Genomic DNA, 11,505 nt, shown 5'->3' on the forward strand with positions numbered 1-11,505 from the left:
AGGATCTGTACCTTCTCTAAGTCTGCCCCATTCTATGGTGAAAACCTTTCTGATAACCCCTTTGTCATGTATGCAAAAGTCTACAAAATGTCTAGGGATAATAAAAGTAATTTTTAAAGTTTTACTGATTTTTAAAAATATTCTAGTCATTTCTCAATGTGACCTTGTAATTAACTACATTGACCCCACTCTCGTAACAATAACAACAACAAAAGAAAAACAGTGAAGTAAAACAACTATGGCTATTATTATATGCAACATTCTCTACCCATAGTGTCCCCCACTTCTTTCTACTTGGAGGGATGGAAATGTGTGTCATTAGCTATTCACTGTAAGTAGTTTATGTTCAGTTGATTTTTATGCTTTAAAAATTACATTATTGAAGTAATTTCATATATTCATATATGTATTATGCATATATATATATATACACACACACATGTGTATATATACATATATACAAACACTGACACACAGGCACATACAGACACAGACACATACGTATTCCTCTGGTTCTGCTTATTTTGCTCTGAATCAATTCATTCAAGTTATCCCATGTTTCTCTGAATTCTCCATAGTCATTGTTTCTTAAGATACAAGACTATCCCATTACATTAAAAACCATAGTTCATTCAGTACTTCCTTTGTGGAAGGTTCCCCACTTTACTTCTAGTGTTTTTGCTATGTTAACAAAAATTTTTATTTAGAATATTTTGTGATGTATGTAGGGATTTCATTATTTTCATTGATATGTAAAGTACATATACCTAATAGAATCTCTGAGACAACATATATGAGTTTATAAAATTTTGAATAATTAGATTAATTTTTGAGGACCTTAGAAACAATTCATAGCTCCACTGGCAATATATTAGTGTGCTGGCCTTCCCAAAGTCTTTTTATTAAACACTAATTATTTCTTTTTTCATCTCTACCAATTCAACAGATGTGAGGTAAAACTTCAGAATTGCTTTACTTTGCATTTATCTTATGATTTGGAATATTTTTCTTATGGCAGTTAGTTTAAATTTCTTCTTTTGAAAAGTATTCATAGCTGTTAGTCATTTATTGGAGATTGACTCCAATAATGTACTCTCTGATATTTATGTAGAAATACATATATACATTTATCTACATATATTATATACATATGAAATCAACATATATATACACGTATATTTGTAGTAATTCTCTGTATATCTTGGATACAAAACTTTTACCCCAGAGATATTGAATGAAAAGGTTTTTACCCCCTACATACACAATAATTTCTTTTCTAAATTTCTTTTGTTCACAAAAAGTTCTTGATATTATGCAATCACATTTGTCTGTTTTTTGAGCGCCTGAATCACTTGTTGAATGGATGAAATAAGTATTGAGTGTTTAATGTGCCAGAAACTGTTTTAAGAGTTTTACACATATTCTCTCATTTATCTCATGAACTGTAAACAATGCTTTTGCATGCACAAGACATGCAAACCTGGCCTGGTTCTAAAAACAAGACCTTTGTAAAAACCAATTATTCATTTCTGTGTAATGCTGTCAGTATCCAAATTAATCTATTAGCAGCCACTAGAAAGCATCTCATTACTAAAGGCAAGATACACAGTATTAAGGACTTCACCTCTCTTGATTAGGGGCCATTTCAACATCAAATCCAAGACCATTTGAAAAAAGCCCAAAGGAAGAAGAGATCTCCTAAGGACCAAAGTATGCAGAGGATCTGAATGCCTATCACACCTTGGATGAATAGCCTGGAGGTAAAAGTTAACAAGGACCTTTTAAGCAAAAGAACAACCTTATTGGGATGGCAAATGAATTAAGCAACTTGTTTCCATAAGTAAAATGTTTGCTTTCTTCAGAGAGGATGGAACACTAGATGAACAGTACAGATACGACAGATGAACTCCTCATCCATAGGCAGACCACACTATGTCTTTATTGTCACCAGAAAACTTGGAGCAACAATCTCTGACTTTAACTCCTCTATCCAGAGTTGTGAAAGGTCCTTTCTTTCATTTAAAAATAAAATTTAAGTGATTTTATATTTAAGAGTGGCATTATGTTATATAGCATAAATAGCTGGTCTAAACATACTTTCTGCCAAACTACAGGTTGTTTTTTTTCAAAAGTTCTTATTAAATGGGAATTTCCCTATCTTCTCATGACCAAAGTTTATGTACTTGGATTTAGCTAGTCTTATTGCTAGGTGGCACAGTGGATAGAGTCAGGAAGCCCTGATGTTAGGAGGACCTGAGTTCAAATTCAACCTCAGACACTTATTAGCTCTGTGACCCTGGGCATGTCACTGAACCCTGTTTGCCTCTATCCCTCATCTGTAAAAAGGAACTGAAGAAAGAAATGGCAAAGCACTCTAGGATCTTTGCCAAGAAAATCTCAAATGGGGTCAGGGAGAATCAGACATGACTGAAACAACTAAACAACAACAGTCACAACTGGTTTTGTGTCATGATTAGTACAGTTAGCTTCACTGACTTATTTTTCTATTCTTTAATGACTACCAAATATTCTCATGAATATTGCTTTATAGTATTGTTTGAGATGTAGACCTTCTAGGGCCCATTCGTTCCTCTTGTTTTGTTTGTTTGTTTGTTTTTACTGTTTCCTTTGATATTCAAAAACTTTTCGAGCTTCTAAATTAATGTCATTATAACTAGGTTTATATGGTAACCAGTTGGATATTTGATTTGATTAATAGTAAATTTGTTAATTAATTTAGGTAATTTTTCCTTATTTATCATACTGACCTGATCCAATCATGAAAAATATCTATTTCTCCATTTATCTAAGTCTTTTATTTCTGTTAAGCATCATTGCTTTATCCTTGTACTTATTCAGATGTTTTCCAGTGATTCTTCATTGAAATAATTATAGTTCTTGGTTTTTGAAATTTACTTTAGGTCATTTTTCTTCCTTAGGTCATTACTAAAAATTTAAAAAAGTAAAAGAAATTTAAATAATTATGCTATCAAATGATTTTTTGGGGTAAGTTTGTAATATTTTACTTCTGAAGCTATTGAAGCTTAAAATTGCAGTAAGACTTTGGAAGACCTTACACTTGTATCAGTTCCTTATATATCTTCTATATCAGACTTTCTTCAGAGATATTTCATGTAAATATTTTCTTTTGTTTCTTGCCAGTTTCTCTTCCTATTTATTATTATTTTTTTCCTTTAAAATCTCTCTTATTTTATATAATTAGAATGGTCTATTTCATCTTTTATGATTAATTTTGTTGGTTATCTTTTTAAATAAAGCCTTTTCTCGCGTGCTTTCTTTTATTTATTTGTTTTAGGATTTTTATTGTGAACAACTATGATACCTTTCTGAAAGCTTTTTTGCATATATTTATATAATCACAGGTTTTAAATTCTTTTTAATTTTATATGGCTATAATGGTAAACTTAATGGCAATTATGCTAATTTATATTTAATGTAGAATAAACTCTCACATCTCTGGTATCTCATTCAGACCTTATTTGTATTCTTTACTTCAATGTTCAATAGACAAATTGTTCTATAGATCCCTTTGTTTACTTTATCCCAGCTGAGTTTGGTTATCAGGACCATACTTGACACATAAATAGGAGTTTAGAAAGAGGAATCTCTTAGGATTATGGCCCAACTACTGCTCAGAGTCTTTCTGATGGCACCTTTGACCTCCTGATTCTTTAGACAATAAATGATGGGATTCAGCATCGGTGTAAATACTACATATGTGGCTGAGATCAATTTGTTGGAGTTAAATGAGGCAATAGCCCGGGGCCGAACATACATGAAAATTACAGCCATGTAAAAGATTATCACCACTGTGAGGTGGGAACCACAAGTAGAGAAGGCTTTTTGCCGTCCAGAGGCTGAGGGGATGCGCAGGACAGTGGAGATAATGAAGCCATAGGAAAGAACAGTGGCTAAGAAAGGGAATACAAGAATAACAATGGCTAGGATAAAGTCCACCATCTCAGCCATGGAAAAGTTCCTGCAGGCCAGTTTGAGGATGGGAGAAACATCACAAAAAAAGTGGTTTAACACATTGTTACCACAGAAAGTGACACATGAGATGAAATACACCTTGATTATAGCAACAGATAAGCCACATACCCAGGAGGTGGCAGTCAGCTGCATACAGAGCTCGATGGTCATGATGAGTGGGTAGTGGAGTGGTTGGCAGATTGCCACATAACGGTCATATGCCATGGTGGCCAGGAGTATACACTCTGTGCAGGCGAGTGAAAGGAAGAAGTAGAGTTGAGTCATGCAGCCCAAGAATGAGATGGTATTGGGGTGAAGGAGAAACCCAGCTAGCATCTTGGGGACAGTCACAGAAATGTACCATATCTCCAGAAAGGACATAGTACCTAGGAAGTAGTACATGGGCTTGTGGAGGGAACCATTGGCCCAGACAGAGAGGATGATAACCAAATTTTCCAACAATACTAATAAGTAGGTTCCAAGGAATAGGATGAAAAGCAGGATCTGAAGCCAGAAGGAGGTAGGGAAGCCCACAAGGATGAACTCAGTGACATTTGTGATGTTTTCTTCCCACATGATCAGGATGCCAAGAGACTATATGGATCTACAATGGTAATGCAACACAGAATGGTTAGGGGTTAGCAGTGGCTATTTACCTCCCAGATAGAACCTATCCTTCCATTAATCTAAAACCTTACATCGGTCTTCATCTGGACTGAGTACCATGAAAACTTTACAATTCCCAGGCTGCCCTTCAGAGGAACTGGTGAGCAGAGTAGCCTCTGTAACCAGTTCCTACCCTAGATCCAAGGTCAGGAATTATGAAATTCACTACAGTAGTTGTGACACAGGATTCAGGAGTGAAAGAGTAGATCTGAATCACAAACAGTGCATCAGGCAGAATGAGAGAGTGAGACAATGATCACTTTGAGATCCCTTTTTACCTCAACAGTTCATCTTCATAGTCCCCTTATTCTCAGGAGGTCCTGTGACTTAGATAAGTGTCTACACATAGAGAGGGACACAGGGTATGGATACTAGGTCAGGAATTTTAACTGCCTTTGGCCTAAAGACAGAGAAAAAAGTGAGCAATCTGAGTCAAGAGCCAGACAACCACACATTATTCACTTGATAGTAATTATTATTACTACTTGAAGGAATCAGAGTTCAATAGAAAGAAGGCACAGTTTGGATACATGGGATCATAGGATCAAAGATTTAGAAATGGAAGGGATGTTAAATGGCATCTATTAGAACTCTTTCATTTTATACATTTTACCCTCTTTCAATTTACACATCTGAACAGGGTGATACCAAATCCGTGTCACTTTATGTGGGAAGGTGATATGGATTTAATATCATCCTGTTCAGATCAGTTAATGTAGTTATAGAAAATAAGGGGAAAGTAATAAGGTATTATATCAAGCTCTCTTTCAAAATTAATCAAGAAAGTTGTCCACACTTCATTAAAGGGATTCTTCTAGGCTTTAAACTGGATAGCTTCATTTTTACAGTTAATTTAAAATCTCCACGTCTGGATCTTACTGTGATTTCATTAGCTGAGCTGAGATCGGGAGTGGCCATGTTTTAAATCAAATCAGCTCTATTTCTATATAGATGCGGTTGAACTTCAGTTACTTTAGTCATGTCCAACTCTTCATGACCACATTTGGAGTTTTCAGAAGAAGAACGGAAAAATAGTAGTAGGTGATTCTCTATTCAAGCGTCCTGAGACTTGTCAATTTGATGACAACAAAAGAGGGATCCATTTTCTTCCTGAGGCATATATCTAAGACATAACAAGGAAAGTTCCAAGGCTTATCTAAACCAATGACAGCTAATGACTGAGTGATTGATGTGGGCACAAATGTTTCTACCAAAAGGAACCTAAAAAGTGTTGCCTGTGATTGAAGTTTTCAGTAAGCAAGTGAAGACAGCAAAGACACAGGTTGAGTTTTCCTCCATTTCCATGTAACATCTAGTTACAGATGTGCAATAGGCAGTTGGAGATGGAGTACTGAAGGTCAACAGAAAAGTTAGGGCTATATAGGTAGATTTTGAGAATCATCAGGATGGAGATAAAAATTGAATCTATAAAGACAAGAGATACAGAAGGGGAAAAAGTGGAAAGCAAAAATCTAGCTAAGAGTGTGATGTCTTAAAATGAGATGTGGATTTCTGAATTATAGCTTACAACATATAGATGAAAAATCCTTGTCCTGAGATGGAACATTGTTTACAAATACTGGCAAGAATGTACTTGTCAGTTGGCTTGCAAATCTAATGTAAAGGGCTTCAAATTACAGGCTGCAGGAGAAGAAAAAAAGACTGTCTATGTGGATAGAGTGCCAGGCCTGGAGTCAGAAATACTTATCTTTCTCAGTTCAAATCTTGCCTTAGACACATACTAGTTGTGTGACTCTAGGCAAGTCACTTAATACTTTCCCTAAGTTTGCCTCAGTTCCTCATGTGTAAAATAAACTGGAAAAGAAAATGGCAAACCACTCCAGTATCTTTGCCAAGAAAACTCCAAATGCGACCATGAAGAGTCAGATATGACTGAAAAAAAAACTGAACAACAAAAAGAATAGAAATGAGACAGAATATGAAAGGAGAATTGAAGTTGAAATGCCCAGAATTCAAAGCAGACAAAATCCAAAGAATGAGAAAATAGCAAAAGCCATTGTCTCAAGTGACTATACTCAAATATCCAAAGTATGCTTAGAGTACACATTAATTGAATGCTTACTGTGTGTCTGTCACTTGCTAAGTGCTAGCCAGAAAGGCAAAAAGCAGACCTTGCCCTTGAGGACATTACAATCTAATGGGATTAGCAACATTCAAATAACTATATATGATTGGAAGTAATCAACAAAGGGAAGGTACTAGAATTAAGGGGGATTGGGGAAGGCTTCTTACAGACGATGGGATTTTAGGTGAGACTTGAAGGAAACCAAAGAAGCCAGGAGACAGAGGTGAGGGAAAGCATTCCATGCATAGGGGACACAAAGTAAAAATGTTCACAGTCAGAAGATGGAGTATCTTGTTCAAGGAATAGCAAAGAGGCTAGTACATGAGGGAGAGAGGTATAAGGTAAAAGAAGACTGAAAGATAGGGAGAGGCTGGTTATAAAGATTTAAAAGCCAAAGCTCTGAAAGCAGAGCAGCTAATAACTTATTGAAGTGACTTTTTTTTTATACGTTCATGATTTTGTATTTGATCCTGAAGCTAATAGAGAGCCATTTATGAAGAGGGAAGAGTGCTTAATGATCACTTTGACAGCTGAGTAGAGAATGGACTGGAAAGGGGAGAAACTTGAGGCAGGCAGACTCATCAGCAGGCTATTGCAATAGGTCAGGTCTAAGGTGATGAGGGCCTACACAAGGGTAGTGGCAGTATCAAAAAGAATGGGTTATATGTGAGAGCTATGAAGATAAAATCAACAGGCTTTGTCAATAGACTGGATATGGGAGTGAAAAGAGTGAAAAGGCAAGGATGACACATAGGTTGTGAGCCTGAGGGACTGGGAGGGTGGTGGTGGCCTCAACAGCAATAGAAAATTCTGGAAGAAGTGAGAGTTTAGGGGAAAACATGGGTTCAGTTTTAGACATTGGATTCAAGATGCCTAAAAAACATCCAATTATGGATGTGCAATAGGCAGTTGGAGATGGGATATTGAAGGTCAGCAAAAAGGTTAGGGCTGAATAGGGTAGATTTTGAGAATCATCAGGATTGAGATAAAAATTGAATCTATAGATTACCAAGTAAAATAGTGTAAAGAAAGATGGGAAGACCCAAGAAAGAGCCCTGTGAGACACTCACAGTTACTGGGTGCAACCTGTATGAAGATCCAACATAAGAAAATGAGGAGTAGACTGAGAGGTGGGAAGAGAGACAGGAGAGAGTATTGTTACAAAAACCTAGAGAGAAGATAATATCAAGAAGAAGAAGGTGGTCTACAGCACAAAAAGCTGAAGAGAGATGATGAAGGCTGAGAATTTAGAAAAGGCCATTAGATTTGAGAATTAAGAGATAATTAGTAACTTTGCATAGAAAATTTTGCCTGAATGATGCAGTCAGAAGCCAGAATGTAGAGAATGACAAGAAGAACTAGATGTCTTAATGCACAGGTATCATTGAGACTTACTAAGAAGAAACTCATAACAAGATTATGGTTTCATTCAGTGGAATCAGGATAGGTAAAAAATGGGTGAGGGGAATTATGTGTGAAGAAAACATAGTAATATGAGAAATTGAGGAACTTGAGGGGGGGAATCATTTAAGTAAAGTTCAAAGAAGGGAGAAACAAATAATATTGTCTTTGGAGTATAATATAGAGCACTTGGAGGGATAAAGAGATAAAAAGAAATAGATGAAAAATTTGGAAAATAGATCACCAGTCTGGCACAGAGGCATGATTTAGTACTGATAGGGGACTTGAATTACCAGTCATATGATCTCTCTCTCTCTCTCTTTCTCTCTCTCTCTCTCTCTCTCTCTCTTTCTCTGAAAGCAGAGCAGCTAATAACTTATTGAAGTGACTTTTTAAAAAATAAGTTCATCCTTTAAAAGACACAGAAATAAATCAATCAACCAAGAAGCAATTATTAAGCATTGCCATGTGTTGGATACTATTACAAGTGCTGGGGATACAGGGAAGAAACCATCCAAGATAGGTATAGAATGGATTGAAGGTGATCATTTTGAAGGCAATATGATATTCTATTCTGGATCTGAGTCTTACTAACAGAGAATGAACTATTTGCTGGGGGTTAAAATAAAGAGATCTTGGAAGGAAGTGATAGAAAATGAGAAAGAATATAGTTTGACATACAAATTGGATTTTGCTAAAGTAGATTTCAAAGGGTTCAGAGGAAAGATAGATAAGATCCCATAGAGTAAAGAGCTTTAGGAGAAACTTAACCCAGGAGGAATGGGGGGGGTGAATAATGAAATTCTGAAGATACATAGGGAAATTGTTCTAATGAGAAGGCTATTTGTCTGAAGAGAACAGTGTGAATACACAGAGAACATACCCAAAACCTTAGGAAATGTTCTACAGATGGAAGTAAGATCAGGTAACAGATTATGAGTATGGGTATAGTACAGTTCTATAAAAATTGTTAGTAATGTCAGTATGAGTTGAAACTGATAAGGGACACCAAAAACAGTAAAAGATTTTTTTTTTGCTCTGATTTGTTTTGCTTTTAGCTATATTGAGTTTTTTTTTTAAAGGAATATCATGGAGCAATAGAACCTTTGCATGAGGTAGACGGGATGATGATAACCAATGGGGAGAAAAAGGAGTTTCATGATTCTTTTTGTTGTTATTGTTTCTGTTTTCTCCAAAAAGAGCTTTACAGTGGAAATGACAGAACACAAATAACCAGCGTGGAGTTGTTGCCCAAGATGACTAAGCTGATAGGAAGAGAATAACTGGCCCAGATGATTGGTATTCTTTGGTACTTAGGAACTGACAGATGTAATTATTAAACTACTGTCAATGAATTTTGAAAGATTATGTAAAATAGGAGAGGTAACACAGGGTTAGACAAAGGCAATTGTTGTACCAATTCACAAATAAAAAGAAAGAAAAAGTCTACAAACCAGCAGGAAACTTCTAGAATGGATCTTTATAGAAATAGTTAGCAAAAAAGAAAAATAAACACCCAGAAAGGGAAGTTGTGATTACCAAGAGCCAGCATGGATTCTTTGAAAAGAGTTCAGACCAGATTAACTTCATTTCCTTTTCTGATAGTATTACTAAACTAATAAGTGGAATGATGTGGATGAAGTTTACCTACATTTTAAGAAAATACTTTCTTAATATCTCATTCTATTTCTGTGGTAAAGGATAGAAAGATATGGATTAGATAAAAATGTAACCAGATGGATTCAGAATAGGTTGGAAGGCCAGATCAAAATTATACTCAATGGTTCAATATTATCATGGCTAAGGACCATTTCTATTTGCATATATATCTGGTAAAGTCTCTTACACCACTTCTTGTGAACATCATTGTTGGTAATATGCTGCAGGTTATTTATATCCACCATTTGTATTTCCATGACCCTTTATGTCACTCACAAGAGTCATTCTTTTGAAGTTATGGCATTTTATGATTTTTAGTGATACAGTTTTATTGAGAGAATATTAGTATTTAAAAATAAGCTTTGTGACAATAATCAGCTTGGGATCATGAAATTATTGTGCAGTTTCCCAAATGCAATCCACTCTATTCTCCTCATATTCCATTCTAGATACAGCTTATTGTTCCTATGAATTTCTTGGCCAAAGTATATGTACTGATAAATTAACTCAATTTCAACTGTAATTTTCCCATATATTTTTTACTAGTTGTTTTGTGAAATGATGCTCCCCATAAACTTCTCCCATCTTACTCCTTTAAGTTTTTAAAATGAGTTAGTATTAAAAATTGGCATTGCTTTTTGCTTCCAAGTGACTCTTCTTCCCTGGTAAATAAGGATTTTGTTAGCTGATGTAGTTTCTGGGCTTATTATGTCTCTTCTGTAAGAAATGGTACTCAATTTCTTTACTTTATTAATTTCTCCATTACTTCATAGCCGATGATTTATTTAAATAAGTGAAATTGTCATTGCATACAGTGCATTCTTCACATATTTATAATTTTTCATTTACTATTGACTCAAGTGTTGATCAAACAAACTGGTGCTAATTTTTACATGACTCTTATCTGTAACTAGCAGTTCTCACATTAAGAGGTAGTTAACTTTATTTTGTAATTTATTTTTCATGTTCACTATGTTTGGCATGTACAGCCATTCTTCTTGAAGCAAGTATTCATCATCCTGTATACCTGAGGCTCCAAGTCTCCGATTTCTTTAATGTTTTAAACCTAAACTATATTTTCTAGCATATTATTTTTTCATCCTTTTCACAGCTTTAAATCATGAGACATCAAGACATTTGTTTACTTGGTTTAGATAACCATGTTCTTCACAGAATTTCCTTTATAAACTGCATTCATCTTCATGCAATTCATTTATTTTTTTGCCCTTAGTTGCATGTTGAATCCAATTCTGATAATCCCTTTATTTGCCTCTTTAGGAAAATCTATCGTCTTTAATTTCTTTATTATTTTTGGTTGCATTTATACTGAGAATGTTCATAAGGATGTGCTGTAATGTTAGTAGTAGAATTTCACTTATTTTTAGACAAAATATTTAAAATAAGTTAATTAATTAATATATCTGAAGACAACTTGAAAAAAATGATTCTGACACCCTTTGCCCTCTGTTCCACCATTATAATAGCATTACAGAAAAAGCCACAGGGCGCTAAACAAAACTTTCTTTCTACATTTGTATTTATTTTATTCTATTTTTACAATCATACATAATTTATACACATTTATTTTTATTCTATATGCATATCTACATTCTGTATTTTAAATTTATTTTCTATATTTATTTTTTACGTTAGTCTCTACAGCCAAAGAATTGATAATTACTTAGAGGCCAATATGCTTT

The 11,505-nt window shown here is 34.8% G+C and overlaps 1 protein-coding gene across 1 annotated transcript; it reads right to left on the bottom strand.

Moving 5' to 3' along the window:
• Positions 1 to 3,612: 3,612 nt before the first annotated feature.
• On the bottom strand, positions 3,613 to 4,569 carry LOC110212719 (olfactory receptor 6B9-like). Its single transcript, XM_020992724.1, has one exon. It carries the CDS (start codon positions 4,567 to 4,569, stop codon positions 3,613 to 3,615), a length of 957 nt encoding a protein of 318 aa, XP_020848383.1.
• Positions 4,570 to 11,505: the final 6,936 nt, after the last annotated feature.

This window comes from Phascolarctos cinereus, unplaced genomic scaffold, assembly GCF_003287225.1.
Source record: "Phascolarctos cinereus isolate Bilbo 61053 unplaced genomic scaffold, phaCin_HiC Scaffold_2;HRSCAF=192, whole genome shotgun sequence".
Lineage (NCBI taxonomy): Eukaryota > Metazoa > Chordata > Mammalia > Diprotodontia > Phascolarctidae > Phascolarctos > Phascolarctos cinereus.

Bases quoted from the DNA above. Each gene is read 5' to 3' on its own strand.
- LOC110212719 (XM_020992724.1), bottom strand. From the start codon at position 4,569: ATGTGGGAAGAAAACATCACAAATGTCACTGAGTTCATCCTTGTGGGC.